This window comes from Glandiceps talaboti, chromosome 1, assembly GCF_964340395.1.
Source record: "Glandiceps talaboti chromosome 1, keGlaTala1.1, whole genome shotgun sequence".
In the NCBI taxonomy this organism is placed as follows: Eukaryota; Metazoa; Hemichordata; class Enteropneusta; family Spengelidae; genus Glandiceps; species Glandiceps talaboti.
In genome coordinates, this window is record NC_135549.1 from 8,044,076 (window position 1) to 8,070,922 (window position 26,847).

At 35.5% G+C, this 26,847-nt stretch overlaps 1 protein-coding gene across 1 annotated transcript; it reads left to right on the forward strand.

The window, feature by feature from the left end:
- Positions 1–25,870, forward strand: LOC144437374 (protein O-linked-mannose beta-1,2-N-acetylglucosaminyltransferase 1-like). The gene is made up of 22 exons (XM_078126302.1): positions 1–98; positions 1,916–2,044; positions 3,933–4,016; positions 4,273–4,465; positions 6,506–6,567; positions 7,486–7,536; positions 8,161–8,378; positions 9,582–9,657; positions 10,179–10,341; positions 10,530–10,639; positions 11,748–11,838; positions 18,559–18,752; positions 19,788–19,880; positions 20,136–20,231; positions 20,985–21,061; positions 21,536–21,629; positions 22,167–22,343; positions 22,715–22,778; positions 23,273–23,488; positions 23,976–24,137; positions 24,792–24,926; positions 25,421–25,870. The coding sequence occupies exons 2-22, from the start codon at positions 1,996–1,998 to the stop codon at positions 25,512–25,514; spliced, it is 2,499 nt and encodes an 832-aa protein (XP_077982428.1). The 5' UTR covers positions 1–98; positions 1,916–1,995; the 3' UTR covers positions 25,515–25,870.
- Positions 25,871–26,847: the final 977 nt, after the last annotated feature.

A 26,847-nucleotide genomic window follows, 5' to 3' on the forward strand; every position in this document is an offset into this window, starting at 1 on the left:
TAACACGTACAGGCGTACGATAACGTGTGTTCTGTTGTGTTCTGGTTCCCACCAATAACCATGTAGAAATGTTCACGTGAGCGAATATGTCTTTGCAGGTGAGTTTATTACAATTTCCATAATAATGACAATATTATCCTACGACAAGGAAGTGCAAATTAAAAGAAAAGGAAAGAAAAAAATACCAGTCAACGAAGGCCGGACCACGTTATATAGTCGCGATCCGCAAAGCAACGTGTACGTACGTATGGCCTATGGAGCACAGTCCCTGTGCTCTGTCATGTCAGAAGGAGGTTTGCCATTTCGTCGTGTAGTCAATATTCAACAGTTTGTTACCATATGGTTCTCTTGTAACTAAAATTGTGTTGAAATTAATAAATACAACAACAGTATAATATCGCAAGGGTGTATTACATATAGGACACACAGTATCTGTTTGCATAAAATTCGTACACAGGTAAATGACCTAGTTCATTACATAACTGGACTTTTTTGTTGTCATGACAATAGTTTCACCGATCAACAATGTATTTCATATTACATAACTCTTTGCAATGGGATTTTCAGTGCAATGTCAAACAAAGGTGAAGTTTTTTATTGGCTAAATTTCTGTGTGCTTTAGGGAACCAGATAAGTCATGTTCACAAATTGTGCATCTTGTGACTTGTTTATAAATAATTACAAAATTGGCTTAAAAATTGAAGCAGCCTGGTGTACACGTTGGCATCCAGACTAGGGGTGAGGCATCCTGGGATACAAACAATACCGAGGCTGTTCTTTAAAAGGATTTGGAGCTATAATTGTCCCCCCCCCCCCCTGTCCCGGAATGTTTTCCCCATATTATATTTGAAATGATATCGTCCATGAAATAAAAATGAGGAAGATAACTCAAGATTTTTGCATGACTGGTGTATGAATGAAAGCAAAATCAAACCATCATTGTTAGGTTTAGGTATGTAGATTTGTCATTTTTATATTATTTCTGTCAGTGTTTACATTACAAACTGAACATATTTAGTTAGTATGCAGCAGGTGTTTTCTGAACTCTTGTCCCTTAACTATAGCTATATCACTCCGTTGTAGCACATACTAGTATTCAAATACCAGTGAGTGAATAGATTTATTGTTGGATCATATCATGGAAGTATTATACTTCCATGGTTTGATATAAGTTAAACCCCATGACTTATGAGACAAAAAAAAGTTTCCGATGACATGACTTCAGAAAATAGGGTAGGTAGGTCGGAATTTTATTTTATTTTACTTCAAAGTTTAAAAAATTACTTCGACCCCAAGATATAAGATATCTTACCTTGGAAGATACTTGTCAGTCACAATACTTCTGTGAGAGTTTGATGAGGTATGATAAAAGAAATAGATGAACAAATTCATACCATAAGTAGATGAATATGTCGTGCATTGTATTATTATAGTCTCAAAAGACCTGGGTTCTCTCAGGAATAACATTTTTTTTTTTAAAAAGTGACCACAGATGAGGCAAAGGAATGAAAGTGTACTACATAGAAACAAAAGTAAATTGTTACTATTTTACCTTTTTGCATAATTTGCAAAAAATGTTTAGGGTTGTGTGAACAAGTATGAAACTGTACTCATTTTCAAACACATATACATAATATGCAGTAAATATTTGTATTATTTCACTTCTTACCATGGTATGCATTTGCATTGATGTCATTAATTCCTGGGGTGTATGTAATAAAACTAAATTTTGAAATTTGATTGGCTCTACCATTGAACATAGATATAGTTAGTGGTACACCTATAATCCATGTTCTACAGCATGCTACAGAAGTGTCACCCTTGACTCTATCTTGCAGTCTAGCACTACATATGTATCTCACAAAGCTTTCAATTTACAACAGTGTCACCCATCTTGAATTCTTTTTGTTTCTAGAAATGAAGACATTAAGATTTTTTGACTAATTGGTAGCAATGGAGAGAGGAAAAACTGTGTTGTAGACTGAGAAGGTGAAAATGTCGTGGGTGGCAGTTCTATTTGGAAGACGTACCTTTAAAGCTACTGGTAAGTAAAGTTACAAAAGTAAAAAAATAGCTAGGTAATGGCAAGGAACATGTACATGTTATATAAGGGGCAAAATCCTAAAGGCTTTCAGAATGCACAGTGGACACACTAAAAGGTGTACACTACCTCATCGTGATTTTGACCAATGCAATACTTATGAGTTCATTGATAAAACTAGAATGTCCAACTACAGTACATGCATTGATGCCAGTGGATCATAGAACCAGAATTTGATGATCATTGAGTCAAGCAGGACTGGATTCCAAAATGGGATATACTAATTGAAATATTTAATTGGCCCAAAGGATTATTATTATATTAATTATTATTCTCATTCCATGATGTTTCTCTCTCTCAAGTTGTTGTTATTGTTATTATAAAGCAAATGTTGTGGGGGGGGGGGGGGCTGATTGTTGCTTAAAATAAATAAAATATTAAATGGTCTTACTTTTTATACAACTAGTCTGCTGTACTCCTATAATTTTACTACTGAGATTAACAAGTGCACATAGCCTATTTTATTGTACACTGTGTTTACTAACCAACAAATTGCAGAAAAATTTAAATATACTTTCAATGCATGATTAGTTATTGGCATGATGCATATTATACATGTATTCTGATGCCCATTTTAATGTAGTTTTAGAAACTTATCTTGAAAATGATGTGAAAAAAAGATAATCTTGAAAATGATGTGAAAAAAGGATAATAAGACAAGAAGAGATGTCATACCCCACCCTTCATATCATTACACAGAGACAACCTATTTTTGAAATGTATGTGTATTTATTTATTTATTACACCTTTGCAACGGTACACAAAAAGTTATTAAATAAGATAAAATATACAGACACAGAACAAATACACATGACAATACAATCAAACAAAGCAACAAGAAACAAAGAATGGTACTCCCCTGTCAAATTACATGCATACTTAATATGCCAATAACTCTTAGTGACTCAAACTGGAATGTGTATGTGTATGTCATTGGAACCACACCACTTTGTTTACTCACTGTCTCCATGTTATTGGGCACAGATCTTAACACTCTGTATGTATATGATAATAGTAAATAAGTCTCATTTGTTTATAACACTGTTCCATACTGCGTAAAATGATTTACAACTATTACCCCTGGTACATGCTTAAACAGCACGACAGCCTGTTATACTTTCTCAACATCCTGGGGAGGAGCATACAGTGTATGACAGTCTCTGTAAGCACATTGGATAGCATACATTATTGGTTCTGATCACTACTAAGTGCTATATTCAAATATTATATTTATTAACAAGATATACATAACAATTCACATTACAGCCTCTATCCTACCAGGTTCCCAATTACACAGCCGGGTTGAGTGGGGCACAATCATGGTTCAAGTCTTGCCCATGGACTTTAGCCGTTAAGAAAGAAATGGCAGCTTCAACAGTGCTCAAATAAGGAACTTTGGTATTCCAAGCCAACCTTTCTAACTGCTTGACTCTCATCACTACCCAAAGTATCTTACACATTGAAGCATGAATCATTGTTTTGAAACCAAACATTACAGTTAGAATCCTATCCAATCCATTTGTTATCATAAAGGTATCTCATTGGTAAATACAATATGTAAATATAGGCATAATACAGAACAGTGATGTCTATACATAAAAAAGATATCGCATGACGTATATGCCTCAGTGTGTTTCCCTGTTTCAAAGATATAATGTAAATATAAATTTAAACTTTTTTTATGACATCGTTTGGATAATACATATAGAATTTAATTCTTGAGCATTTCCAGTAATTCACAGAGAATTTAATTTTGAATTTTGTTTAACATGTGTTGAATGTCCAGTATTTATATCTGGTGATACTAATGACCTCCTCTTTTCATCCACAGTGATACGTTTGTTCATTATCTTGTTTGGGGTAGTCATTTTGTATAACTGGTACAGTAATAATGGCAGTAATTTGCCTTCAACTGGTAAGTGTATGTTATGATTTGAATGGTTGTCTTGTATTTGAACTGGTTTATATTAATAGTGAAAAATTGAAATGGAAATTGTGATGTCAATTACAAAACAATGAAATGTTTTAGATTTATTACAGCAAGAGGTGAAGTGTCCATTGTAGACTGTACTACGTGGAAATGTAGGCTTCAACAAGAACAGTTCCTTCACTTTGAATGAGACATGTCATGATTTCAAAGGTTTGATTTAATATTACCATTTTTCTTACAGATTTCCAGATTAACATTGATCAGTTTGAAAAAGTAGAAACGGCTGTAGTAACTGAAGAGAAACCGAAGGAAGAGTATGATTCCAGGCCCAAATGTGGAAATATAGATCCTTGTAAAAAAATTGAGACAAGCTTTCATTTAAAGAGTGGAAATGCCCAGTTGGAGGCGCCAAGCATTTGTCTGAATGACATATAGTAAGTGACTTACAGTTGTAGTAACAAATATCAGTATTGATGCACTCTTGTATAAACCTTCATAATTTGTTCATGATACTGAGAAGGAAGTGCTCTCATCACACACTTTATATACTTACAGTTTAATCACAGAATTTTGCAATATTTCACCATAATAAGTAAGTTTTGGGCATTGCGTCAAACCATGCCTCTATTTATCAGTTTGTTTTGCTGTCTTCAGTTCATTATTTATTCACTGATTCTCATTAGTATGGTTGAAAGTTTGCTAATTGATTGTGTGTTGAAGTGAATTTCAATTAGTATATTTGTATTAAAGGATTTGAAATAAAATTTAGGTGTATTTTTCCAAATTACCATCTTTGTCAAGGGGGTGGGGTGGTAGTAGATCTGTAATGGTAAAATGTTCAGGCTGTCACATCATGGATCTACTCTGGGAATAAGGGGAACGTCTGTTACATTTGTAGGTTTATCAGCTGTCAGACAGCAGGCCATAACTCATATATACTCAAGTCCACCACTGTTTATGATTGTATAGTAGGCTTGATAAAATGTTTTTATATATGAAGCTTTAACAAATCTGACCAGTGTGACCTCTCTACTTTTCACTGATTTTCGTTGGTACCATTTTTTTGTCAAACACAATATATGTGTAATGCCTTGCCTACACACTATTATACATTCTGAATGAAAGTTGAAAGTACATATATAGTGACAGAAATGGTTGATAATGGATAAGCATATCCATCAGTAATTCCCCCCCCCCCCCCCCCCCCCCCCCCATATATAATTTCAGAGGAAACTAATCGGTACCAGGACTGTGTTAAAATTCAATGCCTCAGTACAGATGGGGATAGGTTCAACTGTAGACAAATTTGGTATTAAAGCAGATTATTTTAATAGTAATTCTGTGCAGAACTTTGCAGTGAACACATGCTTGTATATGTTATGGAGTGTTATATGTAAATTACTGGTTAAAGGAAATACAAAGTGGCCATATGATGCCCCATTGCAGCGTTATACATGTAAATTACTTTTTTAAGTAAATATTATTATTTATTATTAATTAAGCCGTGTACACAATAAGTGACAATATAAATTAAATTAATTATTATTAAATAGAAAGTGGCCATATGATGTCACATTGCAGTGTTATACATGTAAATTACTGGTTGAGGCAAGACAGAGATCACTGGTACAAAAATAGGAAATAGTGTATGAATGAAAAAGCAAGAGGAATGTTGGCAAAATGTGTTATTAAACCCATAAATTTAGGTGTAATTTAATATGCGTGAGTAGCATAGGATATCAAAAACACAGAACTTTTTGTTTGCATTTCTGTCTAATATAATAATGAAGGTTTATAGTGGAAGTGTATATCAAAATTCAAATTAAATAAAAGCACTCCATTATGATGTGTGTCATGGCTTTCACTATAAGTATAATGAAGGCACAGGTGGTTGTAAATACAGTGTGTGTTTTATTTGCTGGAAATATGCAGTGGACTGACATTATGTTTCAAGTGTTGACCATGAATACCTTAACAGTCACGTAAACAATACAACTTTAATAACATGATATCCTGCAAGTATAGGCCCTAACATACCTAGATACTTAGCATTTTTTGTGCTGGTGATGTTCATAAATCATGTATCAACAAAAGGGCAGGGGCAAAGGATAAAGAGGGTTTCTATCCCAGGTTCTTGCATTAATATATGGTACCATTGGAGCTATGAGGATTACATGGGATCATGTTAAGGACCAACTTTTTTCTATAGCTCTATACCAGACAACTATTTTCAAGTTCATGCCTAAATTTTTAATTCTAATCCAAAGTTGGCCTGGAGTAGAAAGAAATATACCATGAATGAATCATTTATCACCTATTTAGAATACTGGCTCAACATTTGACGCTGTACTTGTGGTGTCTCTTTTAATTTTCAGTATGGTGAAAATAAACGTTTCTTTATTCAGATCCATATTTCAAACATTTAGAAGATAATTAAAACACTTACAAGTTCATTTTTTTGTGTCTTTCCCTAGTATTATTGGAAGAGACCCTAACTTTGTTCCCAGTAGGGGCATGAACATAGCAATAATAGATGGTAAGTCAATTTTTACTTGTTAGGTATGGGTTTATTAGAACCAGTGTGCCTTCTAATGATAGCAAAATATTGTTGTTGCAAGTCAAAATGATAAAAACTGTGATTTCTTGTGAGCCACCACATAGTAAGAGATAAGGGAACACCAAATTTTGGTGCGTCACTAGAAATTGTGTGCACCAGTAGTGTGTCAAATTGGCTTAGAGGGCACACTGATCAGAACAGTATGTCGTAATTGGAGGGTCATGTTACACCTGAATTTGAATGACCATTTACCAAATGAGCCACATGTTTTAGTATTCAACATGAATGTGTAGCTGACAGAACTAGCAGACAGCTGTGAAACAAATGACCATTTAGTATGCAATGTACATGTACATTGTGTATTATTGAAATGCTTTTAGAGGAGTCTATTGAGCTGTAATAACTAGTGTGATATCACTGCCATCTTTGTACTCAATTGATATGACAGACATGTTAAGGAGACAGACTTGATTAGCAAGTAGCTATTTTTCTGGTCTCCTTTTACATACCTCAAAACATGTATTATTTTATTTTGTCTACAAATGTAAAATTTAATTAGTAGGTAATAAAGAAGATATATATATAATTATATGTATTCTGTATATTGACATTGTTACAATGGATCTTTGGATATGTAATAAACTTACTGTATGTCTTGTAAATTACAATTAGTTTATTAAAATGTGCACCTCAATGGATTCCCCAGATTTCTTTTCTTATTTTCAAAAGCACCAGGAGGACACTTTCATATGGCAAAGTTTGAAGTGATTTGAATAACTTTGAAAATCAACATTTTTTTTTAGCCAGAGACAGAGAGAGCTAAGAGAGTACATGTGTGAAACACCAAAGTAATCATAACTAACCTTTTCTTTTTATCTTATCTCATGATTTCATTAGAAACTAGTCAAAATGTGATTTCAAAAGAAGTATTTGATTTGTATGATTATGGTAAGTCTTTTAATGTGTGCTAGTATACATTTATCATGTATTTAATATATTTATTTATTTATTACGCCATTTACACAAGAAGTGACATTGGCAAAAGAACTTAATGTTCAAATGAGTTAAAAGTATTACTTAAAATGTTTTGGAAATGTCCAGTTCATCTTGTATTTAGTATCTACTAGTATACATTTATCTTGTATTTATATTTACTAGTATACGTTCATCTTGTATTTAAATATTTTCTAGTATACATTTATCTTGTACCTGTATACATGATAAAGACAAGAAATTGTGCTTATATGTAAGTCTCTGAATTGTAGAATATAAAATATGTTACATACAAACACACATGTTTAGAAGAAAGTGGTAAAGGAGTAATGGATTGTTTGGTATTTTTCATCATTTTCGATCATTGTTAAATAAAAGGCTATCCCAAATAAAAATTTGTTTTCAATCATTGAAGATTGAATATCAGCTGTTGTGGTATATTGACTAAGTTTAAAAATATCATAAGCTATAATGTGCAAGCATTTCAATTTTTATTAAACCTATCAGACTGTGTTGATCTACCAAGCTGATGAATAATTTTGGTCATTAGGAATTATCATTTTGATGTTTTTTTTGCAGACAGTAGTAAGTTATTGGAATTTTTATCGTCAGTCCAAAATAGCCAAATTCTTCTGTTAGCTACTTTTGATGATGCAGCTGCTCAACTTTCTAGTGAAGCCAGACAAAAATTTAAAGAAGATTTTGGTAGTACAATGATACAGGACTTGAATTACAGAGGGAATTGGGTATTTATTGGTCAAAAAGGAGTGCCAGATTCACCATACCGCCATGAAAAGGTAAGAAATGTGTAGGATTTGTAAAAAGGCACGGTTAATCTTGACAAATGCTCCAATCTTGAAGCAAGCAGGACAGGAGTTACCTGTAAGGCAAGAGAAAGTCTCTGATCTGAAATTGTTTCCTTTACATGACCACTAAAGGAAAAGTCCAGTTAAACTTGTTTCTGACTTTAGTGCACTTGTACTGATTACCGCTGTCAACTTGTATATGATTTTGGGAGATAAAATAGCACCTTAGTAACTTGCTCAGCTTTGAAATCTTGTAAAGAGGCTCTACTACATGTACACGTGTTTAATCATTTTGGGAATTTCCTGCAAAGGTTTGTAGGAAAATCTTGCAGGAAATGACATCACATTACCACAATCTCTGTCATCACATCAAGACAAAATGACTCTCAACCTCAATTGTTATGTATTCATACTTTGAGAAGGAAAATTTCAACCAATTACTTTCCAAAACATTTATGTAAAAAACTATATAATAATATTTTTGTATTGGAAACATAATTGCTTAAAATTGACTGAATTTTGATCCAAAAATGGTAACCAATCAAAGTTTACATTTAGATATTTTAAGTGATAATTTGTAGTACACCATTGGCAAGGAAGGGGTGAGTCTGAAAGACCCAAGAATTGTTCCCATTTAAATAATACACTCAATGTGTGTAGCGAATGGTTACTAAGCAGACAGACGACAGGACCTTTCAAACTATGAAGGGGTATTCTAGATGTAATCCTTATGTAGTCTGATAAACATCAATGAAAAGTCTATTACTGAAATGTCTATTTTTAATATTACTTCAGAGAGTCACACTCTCCAAATTATCACTTAAAAATTAAACAGTGCTTGGATCTTTCAGACTAACCCCTTCCTTGCCAATGGTGTACTGTATAGGAAAAAGATTGTAGTAAAAGTGGTGAACATCATATTATGAAATACATTTTGTGTTCATCATGGACTTTTCAAAAGGTTATGGTTTTCAAATGTATTGTGGTTTCAGAGCAGTATGGCCATTTTTAATCTGAGATTCATTCTATCATCAAGTTGTACAGCCATGTCACTGATATTTTTTAACTCGTCCTGTAAAATTTAGATTTAAAAAAAGGAACAGCAATTTTGGTACAATAGTTGTGCTGTGATTCAAAACAACATTACACTTACAGTCTACTAAACTTGATGAATGACTTTTCAATATTCACCAGATTTATCTATTCAACAAAGAAGAAGGTGAATGGGCTGCTCAGATAGAAATTACAGGATGCCTTCCATTGATTCCAGGTGTGTAGATTGTAATGTATACTTGATATAATTGGCTGAGAATAGCTTGGAAACAGTTAACAGAAGTTCTCTGCAGTAGCAGATAAAATTTAGGTGATCCGCAAAACAGCAAATACGTGGGACAGTATTGTACATATGCAAATATTGCCAATGTTAAACTGAAAAGAATTTGCCAGACTTGAATTATTTCACAGATATGTGTGGGTTGACCAGTAAATGGCTTTATGAATATAAGGTTGATAACAGTTGCCTGTGTTGTACATGAGAAAAATGTGGACCAAGGGAAAGTGCGTAGTCACTGCACGACTGTCCCTCATTCAAAGCCATAAAACTGCCACCAAATAACACCCTCAGTGGTCAAACTGTGCAATCCTTTGTTTATATGGTAATCAAAGTATTGTGTTTTACTAACAATAGCATGTTCAGTAATTTTCATCATACCATAGACCCTCCACCCAGATGGGTGGAGGGTCTATGATCATACTCACAAAACCATTACTTTTTCATATATTTCCTGACAGCTGCAAATGAACAATCTGAAGATGCACCTAAAACTAAACTTGATACTACGATGAAGTGTGGCCTTAATGCACCATGTTCTGTAGATGAGGTAGCTGTCAGTGCTCATTCTGGTTATGTGGAGAAAGACAAGGTCTTCCCCAGTGTATGTGTGGATGGATATGTGTAAGTATTTTAATTTTAATATGTCCAAATTGTTGAAATTATGTGTTATTTTGGTGTACATATATGGTATTTGGTAGGACCTAGAGAAAGCCATTTCATATACAATGTCCTGATCTACCATGCCAGTTTATCATGTTTTTCCACAGAGTTAAGGGTTCTCATCCACCAATATGTGTTTTTCCCCACAGAGTTATGGGTCCTAAAGTGAATACACCTGGAAGAGGATTTAATATTGTTACTGTCAATTCAGAAACCAAAAAATTGGAAAAGTATCGAGTGTTTGATACATACGAATCAGGTAATTGATATGCCTCTATCAGTGAAACTATTGATGTGGCAAATACAGTACTCATGCACGCAATAATTTCCAAAATACAACAGCAGACACAGAGCTTTCAGCTTTATACTGAGATAGACAAAAAATGAAAGTATTGTTTTGACACGTTGATAGAAGCTATTGAATGGATGTGTGTTTAAGTTATACACGCAGTAGGGGAGGGTGTTGTTTCTGATGACTTCCATGATCTTACAGTGTACATTCTTGGGTACTTCCAGCGTTTACGCTATATTGTGTAATCTAACTCATCGAATAGCAACTATAGTCTGAGTTAGTGTCTAGTTTGGTATTAAAGGCTGGAAGCTCAGTCTCCACAGTATTAAGCTTTATTTTATATAGTGAGGATAGCATACCAAATTACCAATGTGATTCTGTCTTAGTATGGGTATTCCAAATTACTAGTGTCTCAAATGTCTGTCAAATTTTTTTGTTGGTGAACTATATTCATATTTAGTACAAATTTTGATTCAAAATAAGGCCAAACTTCACACCAAAACAAAAGAAAGAGCTTGTTTGCAGTAGTGCTGTCCTGTCGGCTTCCTCATGATGACTAGAATTTCATCAGTTTACTTATATTTATTAATGGAATCTCTCCACAATATCTCAAGAACTTAATTACACCTCGTTCTTCATTACGCACTCTTCGTTCATCGGATAAATGCCTTCTGCATACACCCAAATGGAATCTAGTTTCCTATGGTCGCCGCTCCTTCTCTTCAGCAGCTCCTGAACTTTGGAACTCTCTACCCCTGGACATTAAAACCTCTCCCAATGTTAACATTTTCAAAAGACACTTGAAAACCCACATATTTCAGAGAGCTTTTTCATCTCCTTTCTAACTCTAAGCGCCACTGAACATTGTTTTCTTTGGATATTTGGCGCTATATAAATCTATTAGATAGATAGATAGATAGATAGATATTTTGTGACATTCATGCTATTGGCATGACAACAATCCGAAATATTTTTCTTCGTTAACTATTAACTATATAGGTTGTGTTGTTATGTGGGTATACATCATTACAACACACTATATGTCTTAATTAATATACCAAATTTCACATTGCAGAAGAACAGAGCAGAAAAGTGGGTGAATTTCTTGAATCTGTGCCTTTGGGTCACCTGGTTATTGTGACTACATATGATGAAGCTAGTCAACAGTAAGTAACAATGATTCTCTGTAGCTTGCTTGCTCATCAAATTCTATAACAGGATAACTGTGCAGTTGTGATGAGATGAGATATCAAGTTCAGTGAGATGTCTGGCTACAAGGATTTATGTATACAATAGACACCGGTGGAAAGATAAACAACAAGGCGGAGCCGCGTTGTTTATCTTTCCACCGGTGTCTATTGCATTTATGCCCGACAAGTTTACAGGATGGCAGGATTAGTCCATCTCACCCTCGCTAGACTAGATTACGGTAAAGTACACACATCTCACCCTCGCTAGACTAGTCGCTAGACTAGATTACGGTGAAGTACACACATTAATAGTCAGGATGGAACACCAACATGCAAACTCTATTGTTCACTCTTATCACTAATGCCGCTCACACCTTTCATGTTCACACGGACACAAGCGTTACCTCACATGGAGACACAGGCATTATCAGGTGAAAAGTATTTAATTTAAAAACAAAAATTTAAGAAACGGAAAAATATTTACAAGAAAACTAATTGCACCATTTGAAACAGGAAGGGTTTGCCAAAAGAAATTTTCAAAATCAAACTAAACAACACTGGTGACGCGATAATTATACGCTTAGCAATCATAGTGAATGATCAACATTTATATTACACATCTTTGCAAAGTACACACTCACATCAAAATTTAAAATCAAAGTTCACTTCAAATGAATCTTGTAATTTGACATAGTTAAATTTTTTGTGGACGTATGGAAGTGGAGTAGTTGCGTCATTGGTACTAGAACATGAGGAAACGTTTGATACGTGTTTTACTTCACCGATAACCACTGTTTCTTTCCATTGTGAAGAAAAATCTTGACCTTTACCGATGATTACTTTGCGAGACTGTGACTTTGTACTTTGTGCTCTGAACAGGTTTTTGCGTACATTTTGCGAATGACTTGAACACTCGTTGTGTTTTGCGACTGTGTGGAAATATCTATGCCGGATGGCGAGATGGGGACTAGCTTCATGAAATGATTTAACGGTAGTTGAGCATGGTCGTGAATATGTTGCGTTGGTTCAGTCCACCAGTGACATTCTTACTATTTCTGCCGTAGAAAGTAACAAACCGGCCCTGGTCATCGCTTTCAAAGACAAACTGCTCGGCTAATAAATTCCTATGCTCGTCACCAGACCATAAACCAAAAGCTTTGCACGTATAAAAAAAAACATGGCGTGCGATAGTCCGGTCGATGTGCCCATAGACATTAGCCCCTTCGTCCACAACATCTGCTCTTGCTGCATACTTATTGGCTGTGCCTGTTCCTTTACTTCACCATAACCTTGCTGGAGGAGCGCTTTTCTCTTTGCGTCAAGAGCGGCCTTGAACTTCAAGAACCTGCCATTATCATCCATGAAATTAATGTCCCCTCTTCCAAATTCTTCTCTCAGGTGCAGCTGGATACCGGCGCTGAGCCCATTGAGAGTGTCCGGCTTATATGGTTTGCCTTCCCCGTTTCGTACTTCCATTGCAAAGTAGCCCATATAGACGTCAGTGTCTTTGACATTGCATGAGGCTAATTGATCTGTGTTTGGGATTGTTAGTGCATTGCCAGGCAAGTCTGCTTCGTTTCTTGCCTTTGCCCATTCATTCCAAACTTTTGTACTCCATGAAGTTGTTCTTCTCGTACTTTTAGGTACACGGTTCCGTACCATGTCATCCATCTCATCTTTGGTCATGAAACTAAAGCGTGCTTTACTAGTCATGGTTCACCAGGTGACAGTAGAAATCTCTATTACTCTGGATCGACGGGTGACTTGATAGGTTGGAAACGTTGTTACTGGTTTGGAAGCTATATCAGAGTGGTGGTCAGTTTCTACTAGAAAATGCTCTACATAGTACATTGTTATTGTGTATATCTTCACACCTATTTATCCTCTGTTTTATTGACACCTTTTTATCCTCTGTCTGTTTCACCTCCTAACTCAAACACACAGGAGACATGTTGTCCCTGGTATCTTTTCCACTACTGATAGCACTAAGCTCCATGACAAGCTGAACCCATGAAATATCCTGGTGTTGATGCTATTGAAAAAAATGTGACAGATAATCTGTTAATGATCATAACTGAACAGATTGATTGATTGTTGATAACTTGTATATTTTGAGGACAGTACACGTATGTAAAATCTACCTGCAGCCAGACAAGTCACAGCCATGATGTTACTTTCACCAACAAAATAATCATTACAATTGGATACACTAATAAATGCTCTAATACATGTAGTTGTACAATTAATTCAAGGTCAGTCAGTGGAGTTTGCCTTAAGGGAGTGATGAAAATAGATTCATTAATAAATCATAACAAATGAGCTGCTTTGCAATGGAAAAGGGCATCACCCCTGTGAAAAACTTCCCTTGTGATTCATCATTCGTTAGGCTTGTATCATAAAAAAGAAAGCACCTTGAATGTTCACTGGACTGCAATCAGACATGGCATATCTATGCATGTGTATTCTCGGTAATAATTTAGCCAAACATCTCTGATCAAACACAATTTTTGTGGAAGTAGGTGGCTCACACAATGTTGATTGTACTTATGTACTGATGTAAATACTTACATGAAGATTTCACTGGAACTTAAACTTGTAAAACTTTCTGTTTGGAGTCGGACCATTTGAAACCATTGCTCGCACATAGAATCCATTGAATTCCAGTAACCGCACTACAGGCCACAAGAGCCATAAATAATTGGTTGCTGTCACAGTTTGTGCTTGAGAACCATCCAAAGACTTCAGACAGGTTACAAAAGATACCACAGACCATTACTGCAATGTCAATGATGTGTGATGCAAGGGCTACTTCTGATTTGTCTTGACTACCCTGTTGGTCAGTTACTGTAAGTTTGGCTACATATTCTTCAATTTCCTTGTTAATGTCACCGAGATCAGAAAATCCAACTAGTTTACCTGATGTCTTGGAGTAGACAAGGCCAGCTTTGACTTTTATCTCGTCAAATACAACTGTTACATTTCTCTTGAAGTGTGGTAGATCATCAATTTTGATATCAGAATTGATTCGTTCTAAGACATCTGGGTTGTATCCATTTGTGTCCGTACTTGTAAATAGAGTATAGTCATGTAGAGTATTTTCATGTGGAAGTATGAGGAACTTTGATCCACGGATCATCCTGTAAGCTGCAGGCGATTTGAGATGTAGACTTATACACCATTTAATCATGGTAGGATGCCATCGTCTTCGTGTTTTGCTAACTCTGGCTGCTTCTAGTTGTTGTTCCCACAATAATAGTTGTGGACTGTCAGGTGGAAATTCTTTGAAAATACTGTCTTGTTGTTGAGTCATTACTTCTGAGAGAGAGTCTGACATATTACAGTCAATTGCCTCTCCTGTTGTCTCGATGGATGCCTTAATCTTTTCCCTGAGATTCATCACTTTCTCCTTCAGAAAAGTGTTTTCCTTCTGTAAGTGTCTTGCCTTTCTTGTAGCTTGTCTGGTGCCAGCCTGTCATTTCTAATAAATTTGGTACACGTTGGTGTAGATGTGTTCTCTTGTTTATTTTGACGACGAGATGACAAGTCACACTGGTACATGCGACAGACATTGCATTTTACTCTTCACTTGGTCTGATTGAATAAGCAGTTGACAGTCAATTTTGCGCACTGTAGTGTATTCAAGGTACCCTTGTTCTTCATACGCAGCAACTTCACCCATAGAATTTAAGAAGGTGGCTGGTGCTTTCAGTGACACATTTCTACAGAGTTTCTCAAATCCAGGATTTCCATGACATACTTCACTGTTAGCGACGATGGATAAGAGTTCCTCACAACTATTGGAGTTCAGCCTTACAGGGAGTCCTTCAAACAGCACACATTTTTGTTGTTGTCTACCATGGACTTCAACATCCCATGTGCCATTTGAGTTCACTGTCTCTCTGCGTGTCACTTTTCTACAATCATTGCTGTGTAGAATGCAGTACACTTTGTCAGCTACCACTTTCACATAGTACCCATGCACCTTTGCTATCTGTGCAGTTGCTTCCATAAGATGCTGACTCTCAGAGCTGTCACCACTTGGTGTGAAACATATGCAGCATGACAAAGGGTGACACTCAAAATCTCGTAACTTTATGGCACAAGTACCAGGTTTTCCCCTATTCGTGCAGTCTTATTTTCGCGCAATTTCGTGCTCGATCATGACCGCGAAATTAAAACTGCGCGGATGTACTTGTGTGTGCCCCCATGCGGCAATTATTTAACTTCTTTCTTTTTTGTTACAATAACTCCGTATACAACCACACACGCAAACACACTGACACACGAGTTTTCAGACAAGACCCAATAAAGTATTTGCAACGAAGTTTTACAAAGAATTATGCCTCTTTATTTCTTTATACTGTACTAATTCTTCATTGACTAAAACACACATACAAAAATGTGCACAAATAAAACGAAACAAAATGACTTCAAGGCTGCTCACAGTTACAAGAAATGTTCATTTTAATAAAAATACTAGTATACCGTATACAGTGTACAACACAAAACAAAATGCACTGAATTAGAAGATGTACAGTACATGTACTTTATCGGGTATAGTGAAAAGTTTACGAGTGTAACAACTTGTAATGAAATAAAATGACTACAACAATGTTGATCTTTCAATTTACATAAAGGTAGAAAGTTTTAATTTTTTACTTTAGGACACAAACGTTGAAACCTATATTGTAGTACTGTATTACAGTTCAGAGAGTTTAGTTTTGCTGTTCAGCTTCACGCACAACTTGTACACGGTCAGTAATACCAGCATCCCGAAAACCATCTAAACATAACTCCGGGCGATTGTGCAGTGAGTTGACGGCATCGACCATCCACTTGGAATGGATTGGTTTCAGTTCCGACAAACGCAAGTCCACTTTCAAATCGGAGATCGGGGCATCATTGTTGAGGTGACTTAGAACTTTGTCAGTACACCATGATTGGAAACCTTGCCGGAGAATGTCCTTGAATGGTTTGTTTACAGTGAGATCTGGAGGTTGTAGGCGATCGGTACAGCAGGCTGGTACAAACACAGTGGCGATATTGTTGTTGTGAAGTTTTGATAGTAGGTCGGCTGATCTGTGTGCCTTGTAGACGTCAAAAATGGCAAGAGCTTTCTGGTCAGCTGCTAAACCTAGTTTTTCACGTGTTGACGACACAAATGGGATGACAACTCTGTCAACGTAATGATGCATTGTGTCAGTGTTCGACCAGTGATTAGGTGAGTGGAACACGTCCCAGTCGGCTGGAAATTTGTAACGAGGATGACACTGGTTAGTTTTTCCTTCATACAAGAGCTGGGGTGGTAGAACTTGACCGTCAAGCGAAATACCCAGTATAACTGTTATCTGTCGCTTATCGTCGAGGCCTGTAATCTGTACTTGCTTACTTCCATGCAGATCCATTGTCCAGCTACCTGACGGGACGATCGAAACTCCTATCTGATCCCAGTTGAAAATAAGGTCGTCAGGAATGCGATGATCGGTGACTGCTGTTTCAATTTTTTGTAGGTACTCCTCTTTGACGATTTCGAAGTCTTCTACGGGTTTCTTAGCTGCCTTCATCCCCTTTCTCTTCGGGTAGTTCATTCTATTCAGAATTGACTCAGCCCATGTTTTTGATAGTTCAATGCTGCCTCCAAATTCAGTATTTTCATACGACAGGCATCACATATACAGGGTGGGTGAACGTCATTGTCATCCCCATTCACATTGACAGCAGATAAAACGTCTTTAGAAAACTTCTGCTTATAATTTGGGGCTTAATCACTTCTTAACTTAAAACTTTTGCCACACAACCGACAATAAGTCTTTAAGTTCTCCTTGTGAAAATCCATTTTCTGCTGGGGAATAAAAAGTTTCAAAATAAATCTTCTACATAGTAACGATTTGACAATACATTACTTTTAGGTGACATGGGGATTATTTATACTACATACTGAACTAAACAGTCAAAATTACTGACTGTATACATCAAAATTCTAATGTTAACAAGGACCAAAATCTCCAAACAACCTGACCAGTTTCTTTCATTAATACATGAAGAATCTAAAAATATGAAAGAAATTATGATACACATATAAATACATAGAAAAAGTACATTTCGTGTTGTGACATAATTTTCTAGCCTGATAAAGAATTATTTGACTGTCAAGTAAGGGAAGTAATCTATTTTTTCAAAGATATTCATCAATATTTCTCCTCCAAAAAGTATGGAATTCGGACACTGATCTGAAGTGAAATGTCATCGACAGGCTAGGCGAGCACTTGGTCTGATTGAATAAGCAGTTGACAGTCAAGTGAAGATGGATAGTGAACAAGTGAAGATGGATAGTGAAACTTAAAGTAACAACTCCATATTTTCTACAGAAGTCTGAGGTAGAAAGTAGGGGAAATGATAGTCGCTTTGTAGTCAACAAGTTTAGCAACCACCACAGCAGTTAAATAATAGTCTTACTGACACCAAAACCACCTAAAAAAGTAAGGAAAATGCTTCCCTGTGCAACACACACCGTGCATTTGTATATAAGCAAATGACAAAAAAGGGACACGAGCGTATGTGGTGATGTCAAGAAATCAAAATTTTCAACTCGCGTCTGCACACTCCGCAAAAACAACATGTAGACAAAAATACCGTTGGAAAGCATGTAATCTGCGGTACATGGTCAAATACATCTTATGTTTGTTAACGTTACAGGTTAACCTATGAGGCTACAAGTGCTTTGATTGACGTTGGCAGTGGTCAAATACATCTCTTGGAATACAGAGATTCATATATTCTGATTGGACAAAAAGGATTGAAAGGAGTTTCACCATATGAAAAACTGGGAGCAAAGCAGGACCAAAGTTGGGGTCCAAAAGTGGAAATCAAAGAGTGCATCCCAAAAATAAGTAAGTTTAGGGGGAAAATGGAAATACAATTGAAACTAGACAAGTAAGCGTTGTCTGAAATTTAAAATGAAATACCAACAGTTGGTGATTATTCATGTTCAGACTGACATTACATGCTTGTATCTAGTAACTTGATCTGTTGTCTATACATTGCAATTCATATAATTGTAAAAGTGCAAATTTAATTTAAATTGTAATAACATTTTTGGGATATACCATTACAGGTGTCAAAGAGTGTTCGTGCAATTTTCCTTTCTTCCTTTCTTTACATTTGTCAAACACATCACACATATCTTGAGTTTGTTTGTCTTGTATGTGAAACATGTAGTGCAAGTATCATCTTATTGGTTGATAAACAATGGTTTGCGTAATCTGTACTATAATTAATTTCATCCATGAATAACCGCCCAGGGTCCGGCTCACGACAGTCGGCAGCTGTCGGGCCCGCGACCGCCACTCACAATTGCCAGCCTTGACTCAAAGGTTGCCGATGGTAACTACTAGTACTTGAAATACACTTTTCTCTCTTCCCTTGTGTTGATCCATCATTGTCACCTAAGTTTTCTGCTCACATGTGTGTATTGATTTAAAAGACAATGAAGTATAAAAATGTTTGAGAAAAGAGCAATGTAGATGACCATTAATTACAATAATGACAAATACTCAACTATTTATAAAGACGAAGTGTGAACTGACAACAGCTGACGCGATACATTGATATCTGCATGTACAGTACTGTGTGCAAATAAGATGCTGCATACGTTCGACTAGCATTCTTCAACGTCGTCCAAAAAGTATAACACCCTCATATACCTTTTTATAAAGTGTTGATGTTGCGTCCAATCATTAGTTTTCTGTTCAATTTTACTCTGAAAACACTTTTAGTTAGTAGTTTGACATCGTACGTAGCACGAGGATGAAAACATGTAATTTCCAAAATTGGTCCACCAATAAAATTGTCTGTGGTTTTTCACATATCTCGTGTATAAAAATATTTAAACTGTGTGTCATTCTGTAATATTATTATTGTCACAGTTGAACCAGAGGAAGGTGTTCAACCAGTGGTCAATAACAGAAAACGTCAAGAATTCTGCAGACAGTACGAAGGCTATGAAGACTTCTGTTCTGGTATGTTAATATTGTATATATGAATTGAATGCGATATTGTACCAATAACAAATATTGTGTTGACTATTAAATTCTAATTAGGCAAACATCATGTGTACATCCTTGTGTGTTTAGTGGTTACAACAGCACTACAAATAGAAGACATTGAGACATATTATGTACTTGTGTCTGTAAATGACTTTGACAAGCATATTTTCACGTTGGAATAAATGTAAGTATTAGAAGAAGTTAAAGATTCAATTTTTCTCATTTCAGAGGACAAGGTCAAGGAGCTATTGCTGCCAATACCATTAGAGGATGAATCATTAAGGGGCAACAAGGCATATTCTACTCCAATAATAGTAATCCCAGGTAATTTGTACTATACAAACTTCATTGTTTACTATATGTTCATTTGTATGTTCATATGTTTCTTCTAATGAATAAATACCCCTTCTATCAGAGTGTGTGAGTTCAATTTCTATTCGGAGAATATGGTGATTTCAATAACTAAAGGTCATGACAAAGTCACAGATATAGTTTACTTTACATTTGCATAGGCTACCACTAACTCAACCCAACCCAACCTAACCCTACCTTACTCCAACCCAACCCAACCCAACCCAACCCAACCTAACCCTACCTTGCTCCAACCCAACCCAACCCAACCTAGCCCAACCCAACCAAACCTAACCCTACCTTGCTCCAACCCAACCCAACCCAACCCAACCCAACCTAGCCCAACCCAACCTAGCCCAACCCAACCTTACCTTACTCCAACCCAACCAAACCTAACCTTGCTCCAACCCAACCCAACCCAACCAAATCCTACCTTACCCCAGCCAACCCAACCAACCCTTCACATCCGACTCACCTTATCTAATCCAACAATTCATTTCAACCCATCACATATACCAACCCTATCTGCCCATTTCACCTCATTCACCACGTCTCTCATCTATCTCACCCAAATTATCGCAAACCTCCTCCACATGATCCATTACACCCCTACCCCCCTACTAACTCTACACACCTCATCTCAGTAGTCTGCATTGTGTAGTTTGCATCATAATTCCTTACATGATTACTTTATCACATTCATTTATATTCTGCTATATTTATCAGGTGTAGATTTGAACGCATTACGTATTCAACTTGACTCGTTGCTGACTATACCAGGGTTGAATCCACAAATGGTGATGGTATGTAAACTCTTATGATGCCTATAGAGGACTTCTATGTAACAGTAATATTCATAGTGTTAAAAACCCCAAATGAATGAATATTATCAACCACAGACCCTGAAATAGAAATCAAGAAAAACCACTGCAGTAATGTTTAGCCATTGATAGTTCTACTTTTATCATGATATTCACTCATGTTTTTGTTTAGCTTGTCAGTTTTCATTGAATACTTGCCTTTGTTTGTCACTCAGGTAAAACTAGTTAAAAATAATGTACACTTGAATTCAAGAAAGTAAAATCAGAAATGAATGAGATGCAATTCTCTAACAGCCCTCCAGCAAATATTCAACTCAAATGTCACCATGCAATATATTGATTTCTTTGTCTAAATGTTGCAAATGATGGAGACTTTGCTGAACCTATAGCAACAATCCTCCAGCAAGTTTTCAACTCAACCGTTACCATGCCATATATTCTTTTCTTTGTCCAAAGGTTGCAAATGATGGAGACTTTGCTGAACCTATAGCCTTGACACAATTGTATGGTTTCAGACCAGAGAAGTTGAAAGTTACTACCCAGTACCACTGTAAGTAAGCAATGTCAAGTACATGAATATGAATGTTACTGTAAACTGGAAAACTCACTTCACAGCAGAACGAAAAACATGAAAATAATTTTTGATATATGAAAGGAGCCTTTGAAGTTTTTCGAGAAAGTTAGTCAAAAGAATCTACAGAAATCAGGTAGATTTTACCTTCATACAATACAATCCCTAACATAAACACTGTAGGTCATGAAAGAAATCAAAAGTAAGGGAATAACCTCCACAAGTGATTACCCAAGACTTTGGTCCCAAATTTGAAATGATTGTGGTCTTGTGATCTGTTTTACTACAGACCTTGATCATGTAATGATTTCAATTATTATGCATGATCAAGACCTGTAGTAGACAAATTGAAATTGCTTTAAATTTACCTTTCCAAAGTGATCAAGACCTGTAGTAGACAGATCAAAACGTCATAATCATTTCAAATGTACTCTTCCAAAGTGACTATAATTCAGTGTCCAATTCAATTCTTGGAACCATGATCATTAATATTTCCCACTCTTACATTTAATTTAGATCACATGCATAAAGCAATGGAAGTTGCCTTTATCAAATACCCACAACAGGAGTATATAATAATGTTAGAAGAACAGTTTGAAGTGAGCCCAGATTTTCTCAACTATTTTGCTCAGACTCTGCCATTGTTGGACAAAGATCAGAGTATTATATCTGTGTCGGTCTGGAATAATAATGGTAAGTTTGGTTCAGTCTTTGTTCTTGAGTACCTTGGATTATAGTATGTATCCATTTGAATGACCATGAATCAACAAACATGAGGTAGAATTTACATGATGTAGTCACCCACAGAACCATTCAGTTTGATGAGTAGTGATAAACTCTTATGATGCATCACATGTCTAATGTACATACTGTATGATATGTATGCTGTATTTCCATTTTGAATACAACTTGAAAGGCAGTCATTGTTTTTATTTTCATTTTGAAATTTGACCGTCTTGATAATTTTTAACATGTCATTATAATATCAATTATCATAGACATTATTGCAACTTAACTACACCCAAGAAATAAAAGGTTCTTATATTTTTTGTTGCTATTTTCAGGATTTATGGATACATGTGGAGACCCTGCATTGTTGTATCGTACTGAAAATTTTCCTGGATATGGGTAATTTGAGTATTTGAAGATATTATAGTTGTGTTATTGTAAAGTAACTCATATCTCCTCTCATATGTCTTTCCATTTGTGCTGCCAAGTCATCAGCACTCGGCAACCCCAATGTATACACATGTAGTGCGTATTTCACCTTCACAAACTTTTACAGTGTGAAAATCATTTCTCAGTATTCAAAAAATTGTTTTTGTTGAATGTGATGAAATGAAAACCATGAGTACACAACAGTTACTAGATATTTTACATATATCCGTCCAGATCTCGTATTCAAGATCGCTGATGAATTTTTTATACCCAATGTACACTTCAATCATCTAAGTTATCACACAGCATCAAGTTTGTCATACCCCTAAGGTGATCACAAAAATCACACTCCACGAATAGCACTTCTCATCGATTGGCTCCCATACAGAGTACTATGTTTTCACAGTCTAACATATTGCAAAAATTGAAAACAAAACAAAAATATTTGCAATCTTTCTTGATAGGTGGGTATTACGTCGTTCAGTGTGGAATGAAATGAAAGATAAACTAAAGCAGTGCTGTGATACCAGGGTATGGCATGAATGGATGAAAGGAGAGCTACGTAAAGGACGTGAGATGGTCGTACCAGATGTGTCAAGACTGAATTGGTTCAAGAAAGATATATTTAATCCTGAGCAAGACTTCATAGATGTCTTCTTTGTGAATAGAAAAAGTATAGGGTAATGTACATCACATTGTTGTACTAGATATGTACATTGTAGACCTCATCATACAAGTTAAAATGACAATGAAAAACTTTCACTTTCCTGCCCTACATTGTGAAACTGGGCAAGGCCTTGCTAGACTGTGTATGATTTCCCATTTTATCATTGTCTAGCTTTGCTGCACGTTAGCAGGTCTTTGGTATTTAAAAAAAGAGAAAAAACTTGTTTTGATATTTTGTCATGTTTATACTTGATATAATTCAAGTGTTCATGTCTGTTGTACTTTTAAAATAAAGTTATTTTGACTACTTGGCTTATTTTGAGCCACCAACCTGAACAAGGAAACTGCAGTTGACAAACTGTATATCAGTCTATGGGGTAAATACTTCTCACACACAAAAAGCCATATTGTGGTATTGAAAATTTGACCAGTTTCACTGTGATACCCAAAATGGAATATATTCATGATTCATAATTCTTTTTCTATTTTCTTGTTACATAGCAATAATATTATTAAACTGAGGGATGTTGATAACCTGGTGAATGATGAATATGAGAAGGAGATAATTAGACTCCTAGCTTCCAGTACAAACCTTGGTAGTTCATACACCAACATGTGTCTTCAAGGCAAAACAGACAAGTTTACAAAACAGGATGGGTATGGGTAAGCATTGCCAGATTCTGTTTGTGTTAGTTTGTTAGAGCTAGCCTTGTTAACCTGAAAGTTTGAAAAAACACTGCTATAACATCCAGATATTTGTGTTGTACAAAAAAGGGAGTTCTAAAGAAAAAGTGAAAACAAAACATGCAGAAGATTACCGACAAACCATTTTCAAATCGGTAGTATAAACCTAGGTTTGTTCAGGTCTTAGTCTGTATATAAGCAAAGTAAAGCATGAGAGATATTGAGATGTATACGAGAACTGTGTTTAATTGCTTTCAATACATGACTATGTTATCAGTATGCACTTGGAATCTTTCAGTGTAAGTTTCACAATTACAGAAGATAATGTTAAGAAAACAGAATGAAATACATTGTGGTTACAATTCAAGTGTGGTGTGATTCACCCAAATTGTACATTATTCAAGAAAAATTGTGTTGGTGACTGAGATTTTAGGGTGTGTGTGTGGCTCTCTCAATTTCCATCTTTTGAAATTGCAGCGTATATAATATAATCCCTGTGTGACTCAAAATGGTCTGAAATCATTTGAAAATGATAAATATGTGTCTAGTAGTCCTATATAAAATTACCCAAAACTTATTTTACTATAAATTAAATTAATCAACGTTATACCTTTTTCCTATACTTTCTAACAGTAAAGTGTACACAATATATTATGAGGAAAAAGACAACTCAGGTGGTCAAATATCACTCAAGAGGCTATGCAAATGTTTTGGATTATTTTCAATGGACAATTTCAGTGTCAAAGGTTTACATAAAGGATTACTCAGGTAAGTTTTAACAAATCATTGCCAAGTTTAGACTTATAAAAAGTTCAGTTAGTGACTCAGTATAAGAAACATACAGGAATGTTTATTATATATGAAGAATGGTTGATTGAATTCAGTCCACACGTCTTGATACAGTAAAACATGCATGTAGATGTGTATGCTCACATTTGACATTTATAAGAGTGAGATGACAATTATATCATTTAATTTGTAATTCAGTACAAAGTCATATTGAATCGATCTTCAATTAGTTGGGCTTTTTAAAGAAGTTTAAATTAAATTGAGTGGAACCGTAAATGTACCAAAGATTAAAAGAATGTATATGAAGCAGCACTTGAATTACAAATAGAACATCAACTTCAGTACATACATCATAAGTTCATCATGGGGTGAGGTATTTTGCCATGATAAGTTCAGCTAGCCTAGTGCAACCAAACTCACACTCTCAGTAGTATATCTAATTCTATACATTTCTTCATTTATTTGCCATTCAGATTTTACTACCAAGGTAATCATTTCATGCTGATAGGATCACAGTCTCCATACTTTGCCAAAAAAAGAGCTGATGATACCGTTATCCAGGTGTAGTACTACTTAGTAAACTGCATCAACCATACACAGATTTATCATTTCGGATTTACTATTTAATGGTGACAGGGAAACTGGCTGACATTTTTTTTTATGTGGATATAATTAGGTGCAGGAAATATTGAAAGAACATTTTTTCTCCAATTCTTCACAATCAAAAGTAATGAATTATAAGTAATATCAAATAGCGTTTTTTTGTATTTATTCAATATTTATGTACATTTCTGTAAAAGTATAGTATGTTAATGATTTTAAGTACTCAGCTATTTAATAAAATTTGAAAGCATGTATGACAGATTTGACTCAATGCTGTATTTAGGTTAAATTTTGTGGTTATTTCAGGTGTCAGACACTTGTTATTTTATGTATTTGAAGTACATTGGTTATTATTATTATGTTTTTTGGATAATAAATCATAGTCCTAAGGACTCCCTGAAAACATGGTAAAATGTACCGGGTAGTTGTTATTGTGTGAAGCATTAGCTGTGTGTGTGCATTCTTATTTCAGTCTTAGCCTTTACATGTGTTACACTGGTTGAATTTAAGAGTAGAGAGATTGGTTCGTTCACCCACCCCCCCCATATGGAGGAAGCACTGTGCTAACACCATCCTTGTCATTCAGGGCTCCATGCTGGGCAGGTTTCTGTCGTACTTAAAGTGTTCTACCATCCTTCAGCTTTAGTGATCTTTGATACTTTCACATGATTAGAAATGGCTGATCCCAAATGTGCATGTATGAAATAGACATTTTAGAGAGTTTGTTGCAGTGTTGAAGATATGTGTATTATACGCAGATCATTATGCAAATTACCAATTTTTGTATGTACACTATTATGCAAATTAACTGCCATCCCTGCAATCTATCCTGTGGAGAACAGTGGCTGCAACCGTGACATTTTTTCGATCAAACAACATGTATATTTGCTAAAAATTGTTCAATAACTTATAAAAAGACATTGTAACTGTTGTAGTGGTCAATTTTATCTGTAGGTGATGTATGTAGTGACAAGTTTAACTCGAGCGAAAGCTTGATTCTCTAGCTTCATCTTAGTTTGATATGCCTTGATACCTATTTACAGTAAGGCTCATTAGATTAGCTTCACTTTCACTGTGTGCACATTTGGATCAGGAGGTTATCTGCCAGACATGAGAAAGGGAAGAAATCCATCTTACTCACGGGTGCCCAAAGCTTATATTGGGCCAGTAACATTACTAATGTATACTACATCTACTGAAGAATATAACAACTAATGAAAGGAACAAATACACCACCCATAGACTGTAGTTCATTCTATTTTGTCAGGAATTTTTTTATTAATAACATAACATAATA

Bases quoted from the DNA above. Each gene is read 5' to 3' on its own strand.
- LOC144437374 (XM_078126302.1), top strand. From the start codon at position 1,996: ATGTCGTGGGTGGCAGTTCTATTTGGAAGACGTACCTTTAAAGCTACT. The intron at 19,881-20,135 runs GTATGTTAATAT...TTCTCATTTCAG, and splicing joins CTATGAAGACTTCTGTTCTG to AGGACAAGGTCAAGGAGCTA. The intron at 20,232-20,984 runs GTAATTTGTACT...TATATTTATCAG, and splicing joins TCCAATAATAGTAATCCCAG to GTGTAGATTTGAACGCATTA.